This window comes from Eublepharis macularius, chromosome 4, assembly GCF_028583425.1.
Source record: "Eublepharis macularius isolate TG4126 chromosome 4, MPM_Emac_v1.0, whole genome shotgun sequence".
NCBI lineage: Eukaryota > Metazoa > Chordata > Lepidosauria > Squamata > Eublepharidae > Eublepharis > Eublepharis macularius.
Window position 1 is genome coordinate 152,731,789 of NC_072793.1, and position 27,659 is coordinate 152,759,447.

The window sequence follows — 27,659 nt, forward strand, 5'->3', positions numbered from 1 at the left end:
TCAACAAGTGGAGCTTTCCTGATCACAGCAGACCTATACCAGAAAAGGCTACACCTGTTGGATTTCTGCCTTTTAGGCAGTTGTTAATAGCTGGAAAGAAAATAGGGAGGGAATGCTCATCTATGGATATATGGGATGTATGGGAAGGGAGAAGGCCACAGAAGGCAAGCAACTTATTCAAGAAAGGAAAAGCCCCCCCCCTTTCCCTTGTCTCACTAACACTCTTGTCCTACCTGACCCTCAATACTTTGTTAAGACCCGTAAGAGGCTCACAGATAATCCATTTGTAGAGGTTCCCTTCCCCTCTCTAGTGAGAGGATGCCTGGGGGATTTCGTCCTAAATTTCAGAGGTGTATGCCCTTGATCATGACTCTCAGGAAGAGAGCCCCCAAAAGGGTCAAGGGGAAAAAAGGGCAGGAGGACTGTGAAACAGAATGACTGGTTCACTTAACATGACAGGTATAAAGAATGTTGCATTTGCAGTAGCAATGGATGGAATCTGGAAAATCATCACTTGGATGAAGCCGACAACACAAAAGTCTATGTGGTCATGAATACAGATACAATTCCAACTGAAACTGTGCATGGGATATGACTCTGTGTGTGTGTGTGGGGGGGGGGAAATAAGCTATAAAATAGAATTTGCTACTGTACTGAGTACTAGAAAGGGAATGGAGTTTGTCTCTTCTGTCTGGGGAAGTGACGCCTGAATATCATCAGCCACTGCCAGACCCACACAGAAGAACCCAAGAAGTAACCAAAAAGCTCTTTCTTCATGGGGTTAAAAAGCCCAAGTAAAGGCCTGAGTTTAAAAGCACAGGGGTAGGGTGGTGGTGGTGGTGGGGAAACCTGGTGGAGCATTTGCTGTACAGATCTACACTAGGGCTATTGAGGCATTCTGCAAAACCTGGTATGGATTTGTCTGGCTAGTGATGGGTTGCCTAGCCTGTCGAGTATGAGGAAGCTAATGCTCTTGGGTAATGCTTGAATGCGAATACTGACAGTAACTGGATAAGGTAATCACCTGACTTTCCATGGAGGGGAGAGGCGTGGTCTTCATCCAGAGGAAGTGAGGATGTGGGGGGTAAGGGGTGGCAATTTTTGCTTACTGCTGCTATTAGCATCTCCATGTTACTCTCTGAACAGACCTGATTTAGAACTTTTCAGTCACATGAGCTTCAATCAAGATGGCCTTCCTGAAGTGCACAGGATGTCGATTGTGACCAAAATGGTGGACAGCCGGCACAGGTTGTGTGGGCAAGTTTCTTGGTCTCTTGCTTTGTGATCTTGCTTCAGTAACAGGTTGATCTCCACCCTAATTCCACCACTCCACCCTCTCCTCCAACTGATCTTGGTGTCGCGTGCTATAGCTACGGGGAAGGGGATGAGCCCTTTAGATCACAGTCTCAAAAAGCGTTGCCTTCTCCAAGGGGGCGGCAGCAAGACCATCTGGGGGCAACAGCTTTGCCTCAGCTTCAGGCGTCATGTACTCCAGGTGGTGGTGGCCCCAGATGGGTGTGGTCAGCACCTGCCAGCGCTGGGGAAAAACAAAGGAGCAGCATCAACCAGCAGCCCAAGCTAGTGACTCAGAATGGTTGTTTGACTATATTTTTATTGTATCAACTTGCCTTAGCTGGGGTCTCAAAATAGCTTAAATCAAATACCAACATAATAAAAACAGAACCCTCCCCAATCCAAACTCACTAAATCTTTCAAAACTCAAAACCAAACAGTACCATAAAGCCATCCTTAGTGACCCCCTGCAGAGACCCAAATTCTTTACTAAAAATGAAGTCTTCACAAGTTCACAAGTCTTCACAAAATGAAGTCTTCACAGGAAAGAAGAAACCTTAAGAATGAACAGAGCATGGGCTCCAGTTCTGAAAAACACCAGGCCAACAAAACACTCCACACCCGACAATAGCCCTGCAGAGAAGATTAGCACATCAAGCACCAATCCATATGCAAAAGAACCTCCTCAGGTTACAGTGAAGCCTCCCGCCATTAGCATTCCACACCCTGGGAAACTCTTACAGAATGACTCAGCTCAACCCCACCCCTCCTGAGTAGATACAAATGACCTACATCTTTTCCACACTGTGACACTGAGAGATCTCTGTCTTTTGGTGCTACACCTCTGAAGATGCCAGCCACAGCTGCTGGCGAAACGTCAGGAACTACAATGCCAAGACCACGGCAATACAGCCCGGAAAACCCCCAACAACCATCGTTCTCCGGCCGTGAAAGCCTTCGACAATACATCGAACACCTCTACGGGGAGGAAACATTCCAACAGACCCGAAGATTGGAAACACTTCGGAACAAGAAAGCACATCTACTCTGTTCTTTGACCTTTCTTCTACGCTGCAGGGACACAAGAACCATTCCATCTTTTCTCACAACTAAAAGAATCTTCAAAACCACACAGGCGAACCGCATTTATGACCGTCTAGAACAGGCCCTCTTACGTGAGAGAATCCACACTACCCGCAGAGAACTTGCTGCCACAGACAAGGAGCTATTTTGCTTGCATATCAACACCAGCCATAAAATGAGAAGTCAGGATTGGGACAAGGTCGATAATCTCACCTACAGGAAGATGGAACAAGTGTTTACCAACCACACATCCAGACAGAAGCAGAAGTTTAACAAACTACAGGAAAAAAGACAGACAAGCCCAATGCTCGACAATGCACGCATTGTCATCAATCTGACAGACCGTCAACTCTCACCAGAAGAAACCTCCATCTTGGCAAAGGGAGGAAACTTTGCAGTCACCCCCACCAGAATTCCTGTGGAAGACATCATTGCAAATGTAGAAGCTGCCATCCGTCATCTACCTGAAGAGGAAGCTGAGGAAATAAGAGGAGAGACAGCCAGGATTCTACGAAAGGCAAAGCTTCCCACCAGCAATATATCACGCAAGGAGAGAAATGCCATCAAGACCCTCAATGCAGATCCAGACATCATCATTCTACCAGCTGATAAAGGCAATGCTACAGTGATCATGAAAACGGAGGAATACAAAAAGAAGATTAAGGAACTCCTGGACCCCTCCACCTACAAAAAACTAAAACGAGATCCCACTTGCAAAATCACCAGGCTAACAAATGCGCTGATCAAGAATTCCTCACTACATCCCGACACGCACAGAAAACTATGCAAGACTGAAGCACAGCCACCTAGACTATATGGACTCCCCAAAATACATAAAGATTCAGTCCCACTCCGACCCATTGTGAGTGCCATTGGTTCACCGACATATGAATTAGCTAGACATCTGGCAGATCTCCTGCAGGACCACATCGGGAAAACCTCGTCTTACATCAAAGATTCAGCAGATTTCATCAACAAAATCAGTTCTCTGAAACTCAATCCACAAGACATACTTGTCAGTTTTGATGTTGTATCCCTGTTTACCAAGGTTCCAGTAAAAGACACTATTGCACTGATTAATCAGATTTTCCCAGAGGATGTAACAGCCTTATTCCATCATTGTCTGACAACCAGTTACTTCCAATGGGACAACGAATTCTATGAACAGATGGATGGGGTGGCCATGGGGAGCCCACTCAGCCCAGTTATAGCAAACTTCTACATGGAACATTTTGAAAAAACAGCTCTAGAATCAGCACCCCACAAACCCAGTGTATGGTTCCGGTTTGTGGATGATACATTCATCATTTGGAGCCATGGGGAGGAAGAATTGAGGGAGTTTTTGAATCATCTCAACAACATCCACCTGAACATACAATTCACAATGGAGAAAGAAAGTGAGGGAAAACTCTCATTCCTGGATACCTTGGTCATCCGCAAAGCAAACTTTCAGTTAGGTCACAAGGTCTACAGGAAACCAACTCACACTGATCGGTACTTACACAAAAACTCCAATCACCACCCCCGACAGAAAAGAGGCATAATGAAAACATTAGTGGATCGTGCAAGACGGATATGTGAGCCGCGCTTTCTCAATGAGGAAATTAATCATCTAAACCACGCACTTCAGGCAAATGGCTACTCCAGAAATGAAATCCGAAGAGCAATCAAACCCAGGATGAATCAAACAACCAAGGAAAAACAGTCACCTACAGGAAAAGTGTTTTTGCCATATATCAAAGGAATTACTGATCAGATGGGAAAGCTTATGGAAAAGCATAACCTTCAAGCAGTATTCAGACCCACCCGAAAAATACAACAGATGCTACGATCAGCAAAAGACAGCAGAGACCCCCTCACCTCTGCAGGAGTATACCGTATACCCTGCAGCTGTGGACAAGTTTACATCGGGACCACAAAGCGTAGCATCCAGACAAGAATAAAAGAACATGAAAGACACTGCAGACTTGGACAGCCTGAAAAATCAGCAGTGGCTGAACATAGCCTAACTCAAACAGGGCACAGTATCTTATTCCAGGACACCAAAATACTGGACAACACTTCCAACTACTTTGTCAGACTGCACAGGGAAGCCATTGAAATTCACAAGCATAAGCAAAACTTCAACAGGAAAGAAGAAACCTTAAGAATGAACAGAGCATGGGCTCCAGTTCTGAAAAACACCAGGCCAACAAAACACTCCACACCCGACAATAGCCCTGCAGAGAAGATTAGCACATCAAGCACCAATCCATATGCAAAAGAACCTCCTCAGGTTACAGTGAAGCCTCCCGCCATTAGCATTCCACACCCTGGGAAACTCTTACAGAATGACTCAGCTCAACCCCACCCCTCCTGAGTAGATACAAATGACCTACATCTTTTCCACACTGTGACACTGAGAGATCTCTGTCTTTTGGTGCTACACCTCTGAAGATGCCAGCCACAGCTGCTGGCGAAACGTCAGGAACTACAATGCCAAGACCACGGCAATACAGCCCGGAAAACCCCCAACAACCATCTTCACAAGTTTAATGCAAAATGGATGAGAATCAGGCTAGCCAGCAGGACTCTCTGTGGAGGAAGTTTTTTAAAAAGGGTACTGTGAGGACACTCTGACGTTGAGTGGGTGGTGCTTAACCTACACATTCCCAGAGGGCTTTGCAAAGGTTTAAAGTCACATGAACCTCTGTCATCATAACAGACGTTCGGTCTGGCTTTCTCTGTTTTTCTATGCATTTACCAAATCTTTGTGCTTAAAATGTGTGTCCGTGTAATCAGGCAATGTGGTTCTCAGTTTTCTCCCAAACAACAATTCAGCAGGAGATAGCCCCATTTTCAAAGGTGCATCTCTATAATTTAGCAAGGCCAAATAAGGATCTGTGTTTAAATCCACTGCTTTCTTAAGCATTCCTTTGATAATTTTAACACTATTTTCCACCAGTCTGTTAAACTGTAAATACCTAGGGTGTGAAGTAATGCACCAGAAAGTATAATGGTGTGCAAACTCTTTGAAATCATAACAGTCAAACTGGGGCACATTATCAGACAGGACTACAGTAGGTATACCATGTTTTACAAAAATAGATTTGAGACAAGAAATAACATGGCTCACAGTGGCATTGCATATCAGTGCAATCTCTGGAAAATGGGAATAGTAATCCAGAACCAGAATGTAATTTTGTTCAGCATAAAAGAACAAAACAATGTCCACTTTAGACCATGGCTCACAGGCCTCTGGAATCAATAGCATGGGTTGCTTTTGCCAGTACCCTTTGTATTGTTGACATGTTGTACACTTCTGAGTAAGTTTTTCTGTGTCTGAATTCATGTTTGGCCAATATAAGATGCTCCAAGCACTCCGCTTGCTTTTCTCCATGCCTAAATGTGCTTTATGCACCCGATTAAGCATCTCTTTCCTTAGAGAGTCAGGAACCACCAATCTGTTACCTTTGAACAGGATTCCATTTAGCACATAGAGGTTCCCTTCAAAATGGTCATAAGGATGTGGTAAGTGTTTTGTAGGTCCATCAGAATTAATGATTTGTTACAAGGTAACATTCTGAGCTTTGCAATTACTGACTTCATCTGGTCAGAGACTGGAAAAGTTTTTATAAGCAGATTTACATGTATGATACCAGGTGTAACTGTAATTAAAACAAAAAAAACACGGAAGATAGTGTCTTCTCGTGCGAATTTTGCATGATGTTACACAAAACTCACGCGAGAAGACGCTATCTTCCGCATTTTTTCGCAACGTTGTGCCCCATTCCAGATGAAGGGGAGTAGTGTGGAAATGGCCCAGATTCAGAATTTGCTTCAACTCTAGTGTCATCATAAGCTCTGGACAAAGTATCTGCAATAACTAAGTGCTTGCCAGGCCTATATTCCAATTGCAAATCATATAACTGTAATTAAAAAACAACAACAACAACAGTCTCTGCAATAGAAAAGACCACACAGACTGGATTGAGTCTTTGAAGGGGCTGTGAGCAGTTTTGCACACACTGCTGAAGTGTCAGTAGATGAGGGTGTAAATTCTTTTTGGCTAAGAAATGGGAAGTGTAGAACCCACTTCCCAATTCTGTTCTGGGGACTGGATATTTTGGGCCCTCTAGATACTAGACAATCCAAACAACTTTTTCTTCCAGAGTCAGTCAGCCAGGAATTCAGGAATTCAGGCTGTAGCTTTTTATTTTACTTCATTTATACTCTGTTTTTCTCCTTAATGGGGGACTCAGAGTGGCTTACATCATTCTCTTCTCCTCCATTTTTTCCTGACAACAAACCCTGTCATTAGGTTGAGAGTATGTGACTGGTACAAGCTTCCACAGCAGAACAAGGAATCGAACCTGGGTTGCTCAGATCCTAGTCCATCACTCTAACTACTGCTCTACCCTGGTCGTGATTGCCCAGAGTCCACAATGGGCTCTACATTCTGGGCAAAAGCAAGAGGCGTGGCCCTGCTCACTCTCAGCCACCTTTGACAAAAAATGCACAGCAAGAGCCGCACTACAGCTGCGTCCCCCCAACAGCATGCTCTCTGCACAACCAAAGTCACTCCACAATGAATTGCGCTGGCTGGCAACAGCACCCCCAGGAGGACACTGGGTTGGCTGCACTGGCAGTCAGGCTGAATGTTGGTGGGGAGCTGTGCATCGGGTACCCGCACTCACCTGTTGCAAGGAGCCCTTGCTTCGCAGAAGCTTGTAAGCGACAGTGCAGGGGATGCAGAGCATAGATGCGAGGGCCAGCGCCCAGCCAATAGCCTCTCCCCACCACGGGTAGACGTAGGTCTTGTTGTAAGTCAACGGCTGGTAGTTCACCACGTGGAACAGGAAAATTCCCTGGGGTGGTGGGTGAGGGTCAGAGAAAGACGTTTAGGACTGGGAGGCATGGCGGAGACAGGCCAACCCAACCCCAGATTTGGAGTTCCTGTTCACAAAAGTACTTTTGGGGTTCATTTGACCAGTGGTCTCTCAAGCTCAGCATTGTCTTTTCTGACCGGCGGCCACTCTCTAATGTCTTTTCCCTTTTTAACGTGAGGATGCCAGGGATTAAACCTGGGAATTTTTACATACAAACCAAATGTTCTACCACCGAGCCACAGCCCCTCCCTAATACTACACTACAATTGAGAATAGGCTCCGAACAGAACTATGGAGTATGAGACGACGTGCCCTTCTATCAGGGGAGTAAGGTATGCAAACCTAGGGTGAAAGTGGATGCAGTATAAAAAGAGCAAATTTGCATCCTGCCCTTCCCCACAAAGCTGGAGGCAGTACACATTGGGTTATTCCCATTAAATCACAACAACTCTAAGAAGTAGGTTGCGGGGTGGCGGCGGCGGGGAGACTCTAGTGGCAGAACAGGAATGTGACACTTTGATGCGCTCTCTGTTTCAAGTCTAGCACTCAGACCCCCACTCAGACTCCAAGATGCATATCTTTAACAATTTCCTCGTTTCCCACATGTGTTGTTAAAAACTGCATTCTCCTGGGTCATGGCACAATCAGCTCCACAAAAGATAGGAGACTGAGTGGAAAGCAATTTCTTCTGGTCTAAGGAAGATCACAGTTTTCATGAGCTTTGCCCTTTAAAATCTCGTGTGCTAGTTTGATGCTAGCTGGTTCTGCCAGGGCAGATTTTTAAGGGAAAGCAGAACTCCAATATAGATGATATTTGATGGGATCTGGGAAGCTCTTAAACCACAGAGCACCTGGAATCCTTGCTCCTGAGTACTGCTGTCAGGTAGCTATGAATGGGACACCAGCAGAGAGCCAATAGTCAATGTTGCTTTGCATGTGTGTTGTAATATTTAAATACATGCAAATCCTAAAATGGTACTGCACAGGAATGGGGTAAGCATAAAAAGATTCAACACTCATACAGTCAAATAAGTTTAAAACTGCACGTGGGGGTACTGAAAAACCAGTCGAGGGGAGAGTGTCCACACAGTGTCTGCTTGGGTCTCATTGCACCTGCCATTGCCAATCCATTCCCCTTCCCCCTGCCTCCAGTAGTGTGTATATCACTATAAACCAGTAAAAAGCCCACTAGTAATGATACGGAAAGGGTGGGTGGGAGCAGAAATGGCACCAGCTGTGGGCGGGGAAGTCTGGCAATCAGCACCTTTCCCTCCAAAACTGCCGCATGGAAGCACCCTGGATTAGCACAGATTTGGGAAGGGTCCTTCAACTTTCACCTCACTCTTGTGACTCACCACACACACAGCGGGTGTAATGACTGACCAGCACCACTTCATGTAGGGCAGAGGCCGGTAGCCAATCATGCGAGCAACGTCATCCATGAAGCGGTCAGCACCTGCCGGTAACAGCCAGTCAGAATCTATCATCACGCCATGTGTCTCCATACCCACCCTTCTGTATTTTGAAAAGGTACAGATGGACAGAGCAGCCGACCTCAGTGCCCAGATTCCCCACAGCATCTGGGCCCAAAGTAGATTTAGGAAGCGGACTGAGCAGGCAGGGATGTTGTACCTCACATATGAGGTGATAATTCCCATTTCTTTTCCTCCCAGGACCCTGTTGTTCATAGCCCCTTACCATAGACCCAAGCTATCACCACACACTCCCAGAAGGCCTGCCACAGAAGCGTGATCCCACTGGCTGAATAATTGTCAAAGAGCTGAAAGACGTACATGCCCCCCTAGGGACACACAACAAAGGAAAAGAACTAATTAGCAGTCACTCACTCACATGGATGAGACAATGTTTATTATTTTTGATCTAGAGAAATGCCTTTCATCTTGACTGGCTAGTTGTATATGGAACCAGGGCCTACAGAGAAAGGCCTGTGGGAAGTCCTGGGGAAATGTCGGGCATTGCAGAGAGGACATATTCCACCACCCTGTCACAGAATCCTTGTTTTCCCCTCTTCGTGACAGCTTGTCCATAAGAGTAAATGGCAACTATATGGGAAATGGGTGCATTTGGAGGGAGGGGGCTACATCTGTTTCTTATCATGTCGCCCCAGCTATTGAAAAACCAAGCCTGCAAAGCCTCATCTTGCGTATGACAGAATGCTGGGGACTGGCTTTTATATCCTTAGCCAGTTGGTATACCTGACATAATCATCACCTTTCTGTTGGAGCTCGGCTGTCCAGGGGGATACCTGCTGAGGAAAGGGAAGAATCCTAACCTATAACGGCGGTCTCATTCCTTGAGTCCCATCACAGTCCTTAGGATCAATCAGAGTACCTCTCACCATCGTTCAAGAGGGACAGATGTGTTAGTCTGTTGCAGCCCAAATAGCGAAGTGCCTTGTGGCTTCTTAAAGAATTTAACAGGTTTATTGTGGAATGAAGCTTTCCCCAAGAGTTGTGCATCAAAGGAACCTGGAGAAGCAGCCTTGATCATCTGTAGGTAACAGCCATTCAGAATCTAACCTCAAGCCAGGCAGCCCCTCCTGGTTCATGCTCCGCCCCCAACCAGGGAATTCCCTTCCCCTGGAGGTCCACTAGAATCCTAGCCTAAGCACCTCTCATGAGCCATATTAAGACTTTCTGTTTTGGCTAGGGGAACAACGCTTACGGTTCATGAAGCAAATGGGGAAGCTGTTATTTTAGCTGACTACATTTGATAGGGTTCTTGACAACCAACAACCAGAGTCATCAGGGCAGAATCTAGAGCACTAGTGTAATGTGTTGCTTGTGTTGTTCCTGGGCAGATTCCGCCCGCCCCGCCCCCTCCAAGACCTGCTTTATTCTGCATACCTCCCCACCACCACCAAAAGGCAAGTCAATCACATGCCCCTTTCAGAGAAACCCCATTGTTTCTCCCCATTTCAGCCTCACCTGGGTCACCATGGAGAGGTCGATGATACAGCAGACGAGGCAGCAGATGGCTGCAGTGACCTCTCTGCGTGGGGAGCCTGCTGCTGGCTGGGGGAACAGGTCCAGGATTCCTGTGATGAAGCCCTCCACACCCACAAACTGCCAGGGAGAAAAGAGAGAAAGAGAGGGAGGGGATTTACCCTCAAGTGCTGCCTTACAAGACTTAAAGCTGGCTTTTAAAAGGCCAAAGAGGCGCCAATGCTCATGCTTGCTAGCTTGGCAGCTCTACTGTTGACTTAGACTCCAGGGTCTTTGACCCAAGCAAGACAGCCATATTTCTGAGGCATGCCGGGGCTGGTGGTGCTAATTGAGAACATGTGCAACTGTTTTTAGTTTCATACACGCAGCTTTCAGCTGCTACAAATGTGCAGGAGCCAGAGGTGTGGAAGGGGGGGGAGCAGAGTGATAGTGTGAATCACCTCTTCTTCGTGAAAAGACAGCACTTTGCATATGCTCAGCAATGCTCAACACAGCCGTGGCAAACACACAATGCTGGTTTGCCTTTAGGCTGACTGCAGATGAATGTCTCCCAGGCTCCCTTGACATTCCCTGCTGGTACAGCATCTTCCCATTCCCCTTATGTCATTTGCATCCACTTCCCCAACTCCAGTACTTGCCCTGGATGGCCTGTTGTCTCTCCCCTAAGGTTGCCTTTGTTTCTAACCTGCTGCCTGGCCTTTTAAAGGCATATTTACGTGTAGATGCTAGCAACCTGCCTATTAGCATGGCATGAGGAACGCATCTCTTGCTGATTACAGCACAGGAGCAGATCCAGAAGAATTCTTCTTGGTCATTTGGCAACCCTGCCCTTGGCACATGAACCAATGAATCTGCCTTATATTGTTTCAGACCACTGGTCTATCAAGATCTGCACTGCCTGCTCAGGCATATTGGTCTCAGGGAGAGACCTTTCACATCACCTACTCCCCAATCTGAGGAAATAGAAATGTTGGGGATTGAACCTGGGACCTTCTGCATGCCAAGCAGATGCTCTACCACTGAGCCACAGTCCCTCCCTGCTCTATCAGCCTTTCCATCCTTAACCTATCCCACACTAAGTGGCTACCTGGCTGTCCAGCCCCAGGACAAGAAGCATGAAGAAGAACAGTGTAGCCCAGAGTGGAGAGAGTGGCATCAGTGTCACGGCTTTGGGGTAGGCAATGAAGGCCAGGCCTGGACCTGAAAGAGAGAAGGTGACTTCAGAGGAGTTGTGGCTGCAAAGAATTGCTTGGGGAGGAGCTAAAGGAGCTAAGTGCCTAGGATCAGACGCTGGTCCACCTGGCCCTATTTTGACAGGCAGCAGCTCTCGAGGGTCTAGGCAAAGTTCTTTCCCAGCCCCACTGCTTGTTGTCTTTTGAAACAGAGATGCCAGAGACGGGGACCCTTCTGCAAGCAAAGCACATGCTCTTCTTCTGAGGAGCTATTTGCACCCATGCAGAATGCCTCCCTGAGCCTGTTTCATAGGGAAAGGGGAAGCAAGGGACAGAGACGGCGTCAAGCATTGGTAGCACTCACCTGACTCTGCCACTTGGGAAATATCCACACCCTGCTCAGATGCCATGAAGCCCAGTACAGAAAACACCACAAAGCCAGCAAAGAAGCTGGTGGAACTGTTGATCACAGCCAAGATGTAGGCATCCCTGTAAGGGGTAATCAGGTTAAATAGGCACAAGCCTGCCAGCACCAGCTGATACCCAAGATCCTCCGCTTCTCCCCAGCCCCTCCTCAAAATTGGAGCCATGATGCTTTAGGCTCTGGAAGCCCCTCCACAAATCCCGGTCACCTAAGCTGCTGGGGGTGGTTCCCTTGTCGTGAAGGAAACACACTCTCCCCATGTTCAAATGCACACTCTCACTATGTCACGTATTCTGGGGTGAACTTTGGCACTAAAACAGGTTAGGAGCCTCAGAATTACAGCTATCCTAGTACTGAAGGGCAAAGCCTTGGAGCAGGAAAGAAGATTTGTTGCACCATGCAGAGGGCGACAAGTTCAAGGGAAGCCGTAAGAAGCGGGATGATGCCGCAGTCAAGCCATAGCAGCAGCTACCTGACCTACTAGAAGAAGGCTCTCCCCTTCATCCCAACATGCCTGCGCCAAAATCTCACTGTTGCCCTAGGCTGGGCCTGGGGGTGTATTTTAAGGCACTGCCAGAGAATAATGGTGCAGGGCTGGGCATTCCTGTTCCTTCCTGTGCTGACTCCACACACCATATCCTTCCCAACTTTGCAGTCAGAATGCACTGTGCAAACATTAACATTATTTTTCCTTATTTGGATGATAGAGTTTGATCATTTGTGTATGGAAGGTGGGGAGTGAAATGATGCAGAGAATGGAGGAAATAAGCAGGTCTGTGTGTACTCTGGATTACAAAGGGAAAAAAGGAGACTTCTTTATCAATGCAACTTGTGATCTGCATCAAGAAAAGTCCAATTCTGCCTTCTGTAAAGGATACACAAATGGATTGCGTTTATATAGATGAGTTTGCATGAGTTACATAATGTATTCTTCTCTGCCGGTGTGGGAAGAATGTCACATCCTCTCAACTACAGAAAATCCTACACAGAGTGCTCACAGTCACTTAAAAACCAGGTTCTGAGATTTCACCATTTCAATCCTGTTGCAGCCAGGGCTGGAAACTTGTGTCTTGTTTAAACAAGAACTGAAGTTTTGCAGCTTGCACATCACATTCTAAACCCGCATAGAATTGCAGAATACACACAGGCTTGGAAATAAATGTGTGGGGAGAGGGAAAGGTTTAGGAGCAGAGTGGGCAACAGATGCCACTAAAAAAAAAAGCCTTTAGAGCGTTTTCAAGCTTTTTTTTAATTAAAAGGGAGTGCTGGGATTGGGAAATGATTTTTTAATGATACTGAAGAGCTGAATTTCTCAGGATTCAGACAAAGCCAGCAGATTCCGAGTTATGGTACTGAGAGCCATGGGAATCGCCAGACACCCATGCCTAGGGCGGGGCCTCACCTGTAGCAGTTGTTGTGGAAGCGGTTGTAGCTGCCAAGGGCGGTCAGGGCTCCCAGCCCGATAGCATATGAGAAGAAGATCTGGGTACCAGCATCAATCCACACCTGAGATGAGGGGAACAGCCGTGGTATGAACCCCACCAGGTGTGGGGGCAGAACTCTGTTTGCATGGCCTGGCCTGGCCACCAGAGGGCAGTGGTGGTTACATGCAAGGGCCTTGTTCCCTGCACAGACCTCAGCTACAGCCTCTTGGCTTCCCAGTCACTTCCCCAAAAGAAAACTTCCCAAGCCCTCTTTCCATCAAGTCGAGCGTTTCCTGATCCTTACCTGTGCCACAGCAAGCTTGGACCAATCAGGTTTCAGGTAGTAGACAATGCCATCAAGCGCGCCAGGCAGCGTCACCCCATGTAAGAGCAACAGGATAAGAACCACATAAGGGAACAGCGCAGTGAAATACACCACCTGCCAAACAATATATGTGTATAAAAATATGATAGGATATGAATACCACAACGTTGTCCTTGTGGACTGCCATAAATGGTTGCTGGACAGAGTTTGGCTAAGCAGTTCATAAAATGTGGGTGCCTGAACCAAAAAAAGAAGGATTAGAATCATGTTAAAAGGCAAGGGACTAAGCGATCATGGGAAGAGACAGGTGTAGTGGTTAGAGTGTCAGAGCAGGATCTGGGAGACTCGAGTTCAAATCCTTACCCAGCTGTGAAGCTTACTGGGTGATGTCAGACTAGTCACTCAGCGTAGCCTGCCTCACAAGATTATTGTGAAGATAAAATGAGGATCAGAGTGTTATTTATACCCCCTTGAGGTCACTGAAGGACGGATGGCATGGATAGAAACAGCACTGTGAAAAGATAATATTCTATGGCTACCAGATGCCTCATCACTGGAGGGCTTATGTAGTATGATGTTTAGACTGGGATTGGTGACCTTGATTCAAATCCCCTCTCAGCCCTGAAACTAACTGGCTAATGCTGGACCAGTCTCTGTCTCTTTAGCCTCCTTCATAGGGTTATCATGAAGATAAAATGGAGGAAGGGTGATCCACGTACACTACACATAGAGCTCCCTGCAGGAACAGTGAGATAAAAATTTACTGACAGGTCAAGATCCTCCCTAATTACGACAGTCCAGTGTATACAACTAAATACCATTGGTGGTAAGGGGAGCTGTGCCACGTATTTCTTTTGCTTTCTTAGGCTTCCAAAGCAACATGACGTCCCCTGACATGCTGCCAATAATCAATGAAGGCACCGGTTATTTAAAAGCTCTCACATAGGCATTAATTCAAGATGTATATGATACTAGGTACATCTCAGTGAATACGTATTTAGATAGTTATACCCCATTTTTCTCCCTAATGGGACCCAAAGAAGTGTACATCATTATCTCCTCCTCCATCTTATCCTCACAACAACCATCCTGTGAGGTAGGTTAGGTTGAGAGTATATGACTGGTCACCTAGTGAGCTTCTATGCCTGAGCAGGAACTTGAACCTGGATCTACCAGATCCTAGTCCAATCACTATACCATGCTGGCTGTTTTCTTACTACTGGTTATACAATGTTCTTCTGGTTATACAAGTCCTATGAGGAAAGGTTGAAGGAGCTCAGTATGTTTAGCTTGGAGAGGAGATGACTGAGAGGTGATATGATAACCATCCTCAAGTATTTGAAGGGTTTTCATATAGAGGATGGTTTTCCACTGCCCCAGAAGGTTGGACCAGAAGTTTTCGGCTAAACATTAGGAAGAACTTCCAGTTAGAGCGGTCCCTCAGTGGAACAGGTTTTCCCGGGAAGTGGTGGGCTTTCCTTCTTTGGAGGTTTTTAAGCAGAGGCTAGATGGCCATCTGACAGCAAAGCTTATTTTGTGAACCTGGGCAGATCATGAGAGGGAGGGCAGGAAGGGTTACATCAACCTTTCCAACCCTATGATTCTATGATTCCGTGCCCCACAACCACTACACAGTCATATCTGTTAATTGCTGTCATACAGAGCTGCGTATGTAACTCCCAACAACAGCTAAGAACATTGATGGCATACGACCAGTGGTGTAACTACCCCCAGAAAATGGTTGTATGCATGAGGCCTGTTTCTACAGCATAAAACCCAGCAGATCATCAGTCGTCAGGTTGCATATTTTGCTCTCCACATCACATGCTGATGAGATTCTGAATTAGGGGGACATATTCTGTACTCTTTGTTATCAGTGTCAAGGTAGAATTGTTTCAGACATAACTCCAAACCATGGTTTAATACAAACATACCCCCTTGTCTTACACTTCTTCTTCCTCCTTTCTTCCCCCCACCCCAGTCAATTAGTTACTTCCTGATGAGTAAGATTGGAGTCCAGTAGTACCTTAAAACCAACAAGATTTTCAGGGTACCTTGAAAATCTTTTCGGTCTTAAGGTGCTCCTGGACTTGAATCTTGTTGTTCTATTGCAGACCAATACAGCAACCCACTTGAAACTACTTTCTGATGAGTGTACAACACAGCTTCCCTATAACATCTGAACTGGTAGATTTGCAAACCACAGTTTGAATCTGCTTTGAAATTCAGGTTTATAGGGAAAATGCAAACCATAGTAGTCACAGGTTTGGCGTTACTGAGCCAACTCACAGGCCTTTATGCTTCCATCCATAAGCTTCCCTCCCACTGCAAAGCACACACATGTAGAAATGCCCTTTACCTTCCCAGTGGACTTGACACCCTTCCAAATGCAGAAGTAGACAATGATCCAGGTTGTGAGCAGGCAGAGGATGAGCTGCCAGCTGAGCTCCCCTGGTTCAGCAAGATCCCCTGAAATCCGCAGCACCTTGTTTCTAAGACAGTTGGGGAAGGAAATAAGCTGAAGCTACATTTTGAGAGAGCAGAATCAAAACCCCTCCTAGGAAACAACCGCACCCGCTGTACTTATCCAGGGCTGGTCTACCATTTACACAGGGCATGATGATTCACCTCAGAATTTTGAGGTACAATCAAGGGGCAGCAAATGGTCAATAATTGTTATATATTTTATCTCTACATTTGGATTTTCTTCCTTGGGAACCAAAATGTTTGGGGCCTTGTTCCATCCAATCACCCTTCTTCTCAGTCACCTCAGCCCACTCATTCCACCCTACAATGGTCATACAGGAAACCACATCCCTCCCCCTGAAGAGGCCCACAGCCATAGCAATCTTCCTGAGAGCCACTCCACTCACTCCCAGAACTCAATGATGGGAGAACGCTTATCAGCCAGGTTGCTGCAGTTCCTGGTGGTGCCGTTGGTGGTGCTGTTGCCACAGATGCCTTGATAGAACAGCTCAGTGCACTGTGGAGTGTTCCATGTGTGGCCACAGGTGGCCCAAGGCAGGGTCTCTGTCAGTGAGTGCGCCAGGTAGAAGAGGCCCCAGACCAGGATCATGATGTAGTAGGAGTTACAGAAGAAGACAATGACCATGGAGGCCAGGCCCAGCCCTGGAAAGAAAGAGCTAATCAGCTCAGAGAGGCTTTCCCCAAAAGACATGCCCCACTCCCGTTTTCTTCCAGCAGAACTGCAAAACGGAGATGAACAGCTGTTAGACAGGGCTGCGTATATGCGACCCCCCCCAAAAAATATTTCTGCACAGGGGGAACCCACATTCTGTATCTGGGTAATATATGCAGAATAAGCATGTGCTTGTTTGTTTTGTATAATTTATTCTGCCTCTCTAAACCAGAGAGAATGGCATAGATATACTGAAGTCCCCACTTCCAACCACTAGAATTCCAACTCAATCCCAATCTAGATCCAAGCTTTAATGGAAAAAATCTGCACCTGGAATCAGGTAAACTCCGCTCACTACTTCTGTGGAATACTCACAATCTCACTAAAGGTTAACAGACAGTCCACATACTAAGTTGGGAAAAACGTGTTTTTGGAAAGCTACTAAACCCCATACTTAGCCCTCCCCAATTCATTGATGGTGACCTCATTGACAATGGCCCTCATGCTTCACTACTCACTATTTTTCTTCCCAATTGTAATACATCCATACCCAGAGGGCTTTTCTTTTGCTATATTTGAAGCCACATAAGCTTTGCCGCATTAGGAAAACCACAATGCCTGGTGCAGGAGGCTTAGATTAAGTAGTGAACTGGGATTCCCACATCCAGAGGTCCTCTGTTGGCAGGTCTATCTCTGCATCCATAAGTATCCCCTTCTAGCTCACTCCCTTGTCCTGCTTTAGTCATAGCTATAAAGATCAGCAAAGCTACCAACAAGATGGTTGGAGGCCAAAGCAAGAGCTCAAGTTGTGGCTCAGAGGAAGAGCCTCTGTTTTGCATGCAAAAGGTCCCAAGTTCAATCCCTGGCATGATCAGGTAGTAGGTGATGCCTGAGAGCCCAAAGAGCTGCTGCCAGTCTGAGCAGACAATACTGACCTTGGCAGACCAGCATTCTGACTCAGTACAAAGCAGCTTCAAGTGTGTTCATGTGTGTGATCAAGACGTGATCTGAAGCGGCAGCTAAGGTCTGTCCAGGTTCAATGCCCCTCATGCCCAAAACAACAGCTTCATATGGAACATTAGGAAACCCGGCCACCTGCACCTTTGTTAGGTGGCCATTAAGCAAACTCTTATACCACAGCAGTTTTCCAAATTTTCTACATTTAGGGAACACACTTCATACATTTGCCAAGAAACTCCTGAGTACCTGTCATGGGATTCCTGGGAATTGTAAAGTTTTTTTCAGGAGCATTTTCTAGGGGGCCATAAGCTGGCCAAACCTTTGGGGCTGCTCTGTCATGTCCACATGACCTCAGAGAGTACTTAAAACTCCTTAATGCTTCCTCACATTGGGTTTACTGTTGGGGAAGATTTCTAGTGGAGAGCAAGTTTTTAACAACAGGAGCTCGTTCGCTGTTCTTGATCTTCTCATTGAGAGATCCTTGACACCAGATTCCTTGGAAAGCAGTGTTAAAACCACTGCTGTGCTGGAACATACCCTTGCAGCTCCCAAGACCCAGTCCAGCTTGTGCAGCTGGGAGTCCCCAAAGGACAGGTGCCCTAGAGCGGGAGAAGAGTCAGTGGATGACTTTACCTTTGAAGAGGGGAGCGATGTTCCAGGCAGCAATCCCACCTTGCTTCATGAACTGCCCCAGGGCCACCTCCAGGAAGAAGACAGGGATGCCCCCAACAAAGACGATTAGCAAGTAAGGAATTAGGAAGACACCTGCGTAGACAAAGGAGGGTGCTGTTAGCAGGCCTAGCTCACCGGATAGCTAAGGATGCCAGATTACAATTTGCAGCATGACTTTGGCAATCACACAGGAGGTGCAAGGGAACTCCCTCCCCACAGTGTTTGAGCCCCATTCGGCTCAGGACCATAGAGTGAGTGGGACAAATGTTTCAGCCGTTCCCGCCTGCATGGCAAATAGCAGCTCCCAGGGCTGTCTGGCACTTGGGAAATGGCATGTGCCTGTGTTGAAGTAGGGGCTCGGAAAGCCCAGATACTGCATGTCAAAAATTGTCACGTGCCATTTAGGCCCTAGACTGGAGCTTCAAGTTATCTGTACTGGACGTGATTTCTGCTGGCTGCACAGAGCATGGAACCTTCCTGCTCAAGATTAGTTGGAGGGTGGGGATGGTGATCCCTGGAGTTAATTTCCTTCTGCAATTAGTTTGTACCTTTAATTGCTGTGTGGGGGTGGGTGGGGGGATTTTTGGCAGGTGCAGCTTCTCCCAGTTTCTCTGAAGCAAGACAAGCTGCATCTGCTGAACTTCCTCCCATATCTTGGAGCTTTAAAACAATGGAGGACAGTCTGTTGCAAGGTAAAGGAATACACCATCTAATATACAGAGAACTGGGCATTCAGAACGGTTTAATGGGTAGTAAGCCTTGCTATGAGAACAAAGGTATTATACAAATAGGCCACCAGGCTATATTCACCTGTATTCACCATGTTTTATTTATCTTGATAGTCTAGTTTTCAACCATAATGGCTCTCATAGCAGTTCATTTGCAATACAGGCCACCACAGTGTGCTGACATATACTGGAAAACTGACTCCTGTACGTAGTGACCGATCCATACAACCCTGTGGCAGCATGCGCCGATGGCATTCCAAGCATCTTTCTTGGGGCTCCCTTGGGCCCACTGATTCTGTTAAACAGGCCTTTCACTCGATCCCTTTCAGCATTCTAATTCCGTCGCCGCCTGGCTTGTGGCTAGCTTTGATTTAGAGCAGAACCACAAGTGACAAAAGGCACAGATAGGACACTTGTCTGCTTCCCTCAAGTTTTGATGGGAAATGTAGGCAACTTGGCGGAATGTTGGACAAGTGACAGTTGAAAAGTCCATTGGACAGCAGTCAGAGAGCGAAGCTGCGAGACCAGGATGCCTACATTTCCCATCAAAACTTGAGGGAAGCAGACAAGTGTCCAATCTGTGCCTTTTGTCACTTGTGGTTCTGCTCTTAAACCGCTCTGCGTTCTGCATATCGCTAGTTCAGACGGAGGTTCCGCATATCTCCAATCTGAATGCAATGTTCTCTCCACAGGAATCATTTCAAACTGGGACACCAAGTTGGAGTTGGTAGAAGATTCATCTGATCATTTCCACAACAGCTCTGGAGTGCTCCAGAGGAATGGCTGCCATGGCTAAGGCCCCATTAGAGCCTGAAACTTTCTCGCAGTAGGTTAAAAGCCTTAGGAAAAAGCATCCCATTTCTGTTTGGCATCCATCCCTCGAGCATACACAGAATTTGCTTGGCAAAATCCACAGATGCTAAATCAGAGGGTTCAGGTGCACTCCTGCCTCTGGTCTGCTCTGGGCGGTAATCTGCCCGCCCACTTACAATCCAAGGAGCCAATAGGCAAAGTGCCTGCAGCCCTTCCTCCCCCTGCTGCTGCCCCCCCTTCCCACAACATGCGATGCCGCCTATTCCTCCTCAGCTCCATATCTGGGTTGTTCTTTTTCCAGTGGGGACAGGAGATGAGCAAAGATGAGGCTTCACCAGAACACCCCAAGGAGAAATGAAAAGGACAGCGACAAGAGGGAGGTGGGAAGAGAGAGTAATGTTGCTGTGGTTCAGAAGCTGGGACTTCCTTTGAGAGTTCACCCCAGAATCGGTGTTTAGCTCAGCTCTGTAAGAAATAATCATCTAAAAGACTGTTTCTCTGAGCACATGCAGAGTGTTTTCCCCTCACCACTGCCTCTCTGAGCACATGCAGACTGCTTTCCCCTCACCACTGGGTCAACACGACCAAACCTTCTCTATTTGGGTGAGGAAATAAGGTAACCTGGAACAGAGGGAGATTAGACTAGAATCAAGACCTGAAGGTTCACAGCTGGAAATCCAAACATATTTCACGGCCTTAAATATCAGCTGCATGGGATGAAATCAGGGAAATGGAATCAGAAAGGAGGGGCAGGGGCTAACTTTTCTTTCCCTGATACCATTTCCATGAGCAAAAATCCCATCTCAAGCTGCTTTAAATCTCAGTACGGAAAGAAAAAAAGACCCCACAGACAGTCCAGTAAATTGCATATCTTTAAAAGTGTTGTTATAGGAAGGGATTTCCCTCAGCCTCCTGTTCCCATTTGTATCCCTTCCACCGCTTTGGGGCCCACACTCAGAACTGGGCTCTGCCAGACACCCCTCAGCCACTACTATATCTCATCTGATAAGCCACCCCCCGCCCCCAGTCACCCCTCACCTCCTCCATTCTTGTAGCAGAGGTACGGGAAGCGCCAGACGTTGCCCAGCCCTACAGCAAAGCCAACACAAGACATGATGAAGTCCATCTGCCGGGTCCAGGTCTCCCGTTCAGGAACGGGCAGCTTCCCGGGGCCCATGGATACCACCAGGGGGGCAGTGATGGCTCTCTCCTCAAGGGTGGACTCTCCCGTGCCACTGACTGGCTCGGCACTCTCTGCCTCAGCCACCTCGGAGCATCCACTGCCCTCTGTGGATATAAGCACAAAAGTGTTAGCCAGAAGTGAAGCGAGGAGAAAGGAAGGGAGAAGACAGTTCGTGGAAAAATCTTGAACTGGGATGCTAAATTATCAAGAGCTGAAGAGGGACAAAAGTAAAAAAAAAAAGGGCTTTCATTTGTTTTTGCCATCTCACTTCCAGGTTTATCTCTGCCACTCCCCATGAGGATTTCCCCATGAGAAACTTCTTTGAGACACCACAGACTGTACGGTTTTACCTTTTTATTAATTATAGAAATGAACAACAGATAGCCAGTTTGGTGTCGTGATTAAGAGTGTGGGACTCTAATCTGGAGAACTGGATTTGATTCCCCACTCCTCTGCTTGAAGCCAGCTGGGTGACCTTGGATCAGTCACAGCTTCTCAGAGCTCTCTCAGCCCCACCCACCTCACAGGGTGTTTTGTTGTGGGGATAATAACAACATACTTTGTAAACTGCTCTGAGTGGGCGTTAAGTTGTCCCAAGGGGCAGCATATCATCATCATCTGATGATGATTTATGATGATAATATTTTTCAGGAAGAAATACTTTAAGAAGAGGACCTAATAATAGGATGAAATGGATTGTCCCTTTCCCAGATTAGAAGAGCACTTTAATGTGAATTTGCTATCCATTAACAGAAATGGCCCCTGACAATTTTGCTGTCCCAGGTGGCTGCAGTGGACAATCTGGTTCCCTGCAGGATAGGGTTGCTAGCTCTGGGTTGGGAAATTCCTGGAGATTTGGGGATGGAGCCTGGGAAGTGTGGAGTCTGAGGAACGGATGGACTTCAACGGGTATAATGACAAAGAGTCCATCATTCAAGGCAGCCATTTTCTCCAGGGTAACTCATCTCTATAGTCTGAAGAACTTGTAGTTCCAGGAGATGTCCCTGCCTGGGGGCTGGCAACCCTTCCACGGGATTCTTTGCCACATTGCTTGAGTGTAAGGGGACTGTTTGAGGCAGTAGAGCACTGAAAAGTTTTCTGCTGCTTTGTGGCTCAAAACCTGTAACAAAATATTGGGACATATAGTTCCTTATAAGGAGGTGCCCTTGCCCGTGCCTGTTGATATGGCGCCCGCAGTTTTGAGGCAGAGCTCTGACATTCAGGGCAGGGCCTGGATGCTGAGCATACAACGGAGCACAGAGCTAGAAATGCTAGAATAACACTACACACGCTCCTTAATTTCCCATTTCATTTGGGAAATCCATCAAACTTTGCCTGCTGGGCATGGCTGGCCCTACTTTCAGCAGCACATATGCACAAATGGGGCAGGGGGGAGAGATGGAAGGTTGGGTCTGGCCGTGATTGGTGGTGGGTCATGCTGTAAACTTGGTGGTGCAAGGGCACAGCTGTGTCCTATAGATTCTATGCCTATGCACTGGGTGGGATGTCACTCCTGCCTTATGAGCAGCTCCCAGCGCAATGGATTCTGGGGCACATCTCTCAGATACATGTTGCTTCTTCAGGGGTAGCTGCATGCAACATTAGAGACGTTTCACAGGATTTGGGGTCAGTCCACTTAGGTTTTTCTCAAATAAAGATTGCTTGGAAGATCTGTGCAGTTGGGGCTAGCCCTAGCCTTTGGCATTCATAATCAGAATGATTAAAGAGAGATAAAACAGATGACAACCAGACACCTCACAGCTGGAAAGATAGTGTGATATAAAGGGATAGTCTTGATCCCAGCCAGTGGTGTGGGAGAAGGTGACGTATGTGTCTTGTGTCCATCATCATCCCCCAGACTTGAGCCGCTGCTCCCCTCACCCTGTTTGGGGTAGCAAAGTACCTTGCACCAGCAAAGTTCCCCCTCTTCCCCATTCTTTTACCATAGATGAAGCAAGGATTCTGAGATCATAGAATCATAGAGTCGGAAGGGACCTCCAGGGTCATCCAGTCCAACCCCCTGCACAAGGCAGGACATTCACAACTACCTCCCCCTCCACACACATTCCCAGTGAGCCCTGCTCCATGCCTAGAAGCTAGCATGGAGCAGATGGTAGTTTTCTGTATGTAAGCAGAGCAGAGAGAGTCATTCCAGACTGATCCAGAGTATGAAGTAGCAGAGGATCTCATCCAGTTCTGCTTAGCTTCACCCCCCTGCACCCCCGTTTGGGGTGGGGCTTGTGGCTGGAGGGGTCATACATCAGTGGAGACAGAAGGGGAAGCGAAGAGTTCATACTGGACCCTCTCCAAAGCTAGAAGTTTGTTCTGTGCTCTATTGTTTCCCAGTTGGATCAAGAGTGGTATTTTCCAGGACAATTTTTTTTTTGCCTCAGTCCCTCCCTGCTTGCTAACCAAAGGGACTGCAGCTGGCTGAGGCCCATCTCCGTGACCTCGTTTTCAATCCAGCCACACACTTTAATAACACTTCGCCAGCCTGATAAATACAGGACATTTCCAGGCAACATTTTATATAAGAAGCCAAGCTTTCAACACACACACAACTCTCATTCTGGAGTCCTAGTTTCGACGTCACAATGCAGGATGGTGAGTCACCCACTAGGCAGTGACTCTGAATTCATATACTCAGATACACACACACATACACACAGTCACATGAACTTGCACAGCAGTAACCACGCTCACAATGGACTTGCATGCTGGACTGCTGCCCATGCTGGTTTGTCTCCCGAGAGACAGGGAGCAGAGAATGGGGAGGTGGTCAGCTCTCACTTATTCAAGCTTATTTTTTCTGAACCTGCTAAAATGCCATCCCCAACAAGCTCCAGTTCGGCAGCAATGAAAGTACCACAGCAGACATAAAGCCCGTAGTAAAATGTGTGGCCTGCGCTACCCACCCCTACTTCTTCCAATCCGGTAGCATCCTGGCCCAAAGCAAAACCCTAGCAGTCCTGTCCCCTACTATTACCCTCCTTTCTCCTCCTCCAAACCCCAAATCCATCAATGGAAACACCTAGCCCCAGAGAAGTCTCAGGAATTGCCTTCATGCCAATGGGCCTCAGTGAAGCCCAGGAAGATGACCAGCTGCAGGCAAACACAGAAGAGAGAGTTGTGGGCTGGGCAAAGCCACACTTGAGCCCAGACACAAAGCCCTTTTCCCCTGTCTGGCTCCCCTCCCCCAATAGGCAACATGCGGCCAAGACGCAGGCATGTGACTGAGCTAATCCCCACTTGTGGGCTGAGGTTTGCTGGAAGCCTCTTCTGCCTTCAGATCAGCCACTTTGGCTGGCACTGCCAACGAGCCTTCTTTTGGGCAATGTTATCAAGGGTTTGGGGTTTTTTAAATCAGGGGTAAAAAAGACCCCAGGGGAGAGTGCAGAGAGAAGATGGTTGGTGAACAATGCGTTTGCGTGATTAATACACTCCTGCCCCCAGTGTTTCATCCCCCGCCACCCGCAACTGCTGCTCCTTCCGAGTTGTTGCCTTATAAGGGACTGTTGCTCACAACCCAACAAACTCTTGGCTTTGCCAGCTCCCCATGTCTGGGAAGACCGGCCTGCACTATAAAGGGACTGCCAGCAGCTGTAGGCATTTGAGTGTGCAGTGCCCACAAGCAAGAGCTACCGCTGGTGCCCGAGCACACTGGTGACACGTACACAACTTCACACTTGTTGGCTCCAGCTGAATGAATTGGGAATAGCTACCACCACCACTACCACCACCACTGTTTCTGCATTCAGCCATCACCAACAAATGAGAAACTCAATCATCCTTTGGAGAGGCAACTGTGAATGTGATGGAGGAAATAAAATCCATGAAATGTGAGGGAGAGCACAAATTATAGAATAAAAGGCAAAAAAAATCTTGGCTGTGAGAAGCAATGGGAACAGTAGCAAAGGCAGAAAGAGGGTGTTCTTCTGACATGCTGGAGAAGGAGCGTGTGGGTAGGGCTTGACAGCTCAGCTGCCTGAACCAGTGTGTCCCAGGAAGGTGGGAAGCATTGTGGTGGTACTTTATGGAAAGGAGGTGGAGTATTGAATAACTTTGCTCCCAGGCAAGGTCTGGGCACTGTGTTATCAGCATGAAACCACTTCAGCAGGCACCGGCAGAACAGCAAAGGTGCCAAACTGACCTCTCCGAGGCCACACTGGTGTCAAATTGCTGCTTCTTACTGTTACTTACTCAAACAGAAGTGATACAGGAGATAGCACAGACCTGGCCCATGTTTCCCCACTGAATTTGGCACAACTCCTTTACTGAGAGGCAGCACAGCACTAAGTCCTTACCTGAACATGTTTCGGCGGGCGTTGGTGCCATGGCACTGGGCTGGCGACAGGGCTCCGTGGCAGACGACTGAGACAGGTGTTGGGTCGGGAAGCTGGCTCCGGGTCTGGGAGGGGATCAGGGGACAGGCTCAGAAGCAATCCACAAAGCACTTGAAGGTGAGACGAAAGAACCTCATTGATGGAGATTTACACCAGGGAAATGGACAGTGGGCGAGAAGCTGGGCCGGGCCTTGAGCTCAAAACCACGCAGCACGGACAGGGCTGAGCAGATGCTCCATCCCTCAGCTCCAGCACCGAGCTCTGCTACTCGAAGGAGAATGGGCAGAGAAAGGCACTGCATCTGCTGCTGCTCCCCTCCCAGCTTGCACCTCATTGGCCGGGGCTGCTGGCACCAGTCTTGCCTGTTGCATTCTGGTAATTGGAGTCCGCCTTGCTGCTGGGTACCACGGAGATGCTGGTGGATGGAGAGAGGCAGGTGCACAGCAGCTTGGCAGCCTCGAGACACCAAGAATAAGACCTCAGTGCCTTAAACACAGAACGAAAAGGTGCCAAGGTCCCACGCTACACTGCTCAGGGAAATACAAGGGAGAGGGAGTTCCTTATTTTTTGGCAGATATCTGTATCAGAGGCAGAGCAGAAAGGACTCAAAGAAAGCATTTATTCTGATCTTTGTCCTGAGATAGGATTTCCTACATACTTAAAGCATCTTGGATCAATGCCTGCCTAAAATTTTCTTGAAAGTTTTCCCCTACAGGGAAGATAAAGAAAAGGCCTTGTATCACCTTAATTCCTAGGAGGGGTGCATCTATGTATACTGAAGAGAAGGGTGGGGTGGGGAGGAATGTGAAATATGGGATGAAAAGTTCGTAAAATGCATGGAGGTGTACGGTAATTTGTGACAGTTCTATATACTGTAAAATTAACTGTATAACAAGATAAACTCAGGATAGGTAGCCATGTTAATCTATCTGTAGCAGTAGAAAAGAGCAAGAGTCCAGTAGCACCTATAAGACTAACAAAATTTGTGGTAGGGTATAAGCTTTCATGAGCCACAGCTTTCTTCAAATACAGCTAGATTGTGAGTCCATCTGTCCTTATATTTTGGTGAGTGGAGTGATTTCAGAAGCCAAATGACAAAAGCTGGTGAATGACAATAGCAGGCATGATTGGATAGGGTAGGGTATGCAGAGGAATGGTGATTGGGGAGAAATCAGCATGGGTAATGAGACAGGAAGTCTTTGCCCCAACTCAATCCGGGTGGATGCTTTGTCTTGAGCTTTGTTATCAGTTGCAATTCAGCAATCTTTCTAAGCTCCCTTTGAAATTCCTTTGTAAGATAACTGCTACTTTTAGGTCAGCAATTCAGATAAACTCAATAGCTATTTACCATAGCCATTAAGTGGTGATAACAGAGACTAAGAGAGCTGTGGTTCTCGAAAGCTTATGCCTCAAGAAAGTTGGTTAGTCTTAAAGGTGCTACTGGACTTTTTACTATTTTGCAACTACAGACTAACACAGCTAACTCCTCTGTACCTAGAGATGTACTCTACATATCTGTTGTTATCCGCCCTGAGCCTGCTTGCAGGGAGGGCGGAATATAAATACGATAAAATAAATAAAATAAAAATATAAACTGTAATGCTTTTCTGAGGTACCTACAAAAAGCATTACAGTTTAAGTGCTGTTTAATATGGTTGAAACTATTAAATCCAGCATTTTTACTGAATCTATGTTTGAAATTCTTTTATCTAAATCTAACATCTTGTTCCTGCAATGTTAGTATTTATTGAGGTCAGCTATACTTCAAAAGGAGGAAAGCGAATCCAGGAAGGCACAAGGGAGCCAGGTTGCATGCATCCTGCCACCCTTCCAAAGTCACACAAATGACTTCTGTGTAAACTTGTACACTGTGTACACTGCCCTGCCGTTTTACCATTCTTGCTGCCATTCTCATATGTTTACATCCACTGCCTCTTGGTTAGGGTTGCCAAGCTCCAGGTTGGATCTGGAGTTTCCCCAGAATTATAATTAATCTCCAGACTACGAAGATAAGTTCCTCAGGAGGAAATGGCAGCCTTGGAGGGTGAACTGTAAGCATAACAGCCCTACTGAGCTCCCTTCTGTGTCCAAATTCCACCCTATCTAGGCCCCCCCCCCCAAATCTTCAAGCATTTCCCAGGCTGGAGTTGGCCACCTTAATATGGGCCCTGGTGTTTTCAGGGTCTTTGACAGTGTGACATAGATTTAACCTTCTGCCTGTGAGTCTCATTAATGGGAAGTCAAGTTTCTCAATATTCTAAAGTAT

General features: G+C 47.1%; 1 protein-coding gene across 2 annotated transcripts; it reads right to left on the minus strand.

Moving 5' to 3' along the window:
• Window positions 1-777: 777 nt before the first annotated feature.
• On the minus strand, window positions 778-25,422 carry LOC129328092 (sodium- and chloride-dependent creatine transporter 1-like). Of its 2 annotated transcripts, XM_054976851.1 has the most exons (14): window positions 25,355-25,422; window positions 20,906-21,154; window positions 18,288-18,419; window positions 16,429-16,684; window positions 15,915-16,047; window positions 13,535-13,669; window positions 13,209-13,312; window positions 11,747-11,871; window positions 11,298-11,410; window positions 10,193-10,330; window positions 8,943-9,045; window positions 8,600-8,700; window positions 7,053-7,223; window positions 778-1,537 (listed from the first exon to the last, which is right to left on the minus strand). In XM_054976851.1, exons 1-14 carry the CDS (start codon window positions 25,383-25,385, stop codon window positions 1,394-1,396), a joined length of 1,935 nt encoding a protein of 644 aa, XP_054832826.1. In that variant the 5' UTR covers window positions 25,386-25,422; the 3' UTR covers window positions 778-1,393. The 2 variants fall into 2 exon arrangements, with proteins under 2 accessions (XP_054832826.1, XP_054832827.1); XM_054976852.1 differs by lacking the exon at window positions 25,355-25,422 and having other exon boundaries at window positions 11,747-11,841; window positions 20,906-21,061.
• Between the last annotated feature and the right edge of the window lie 2,237 nt (window positions 25,423-27,659).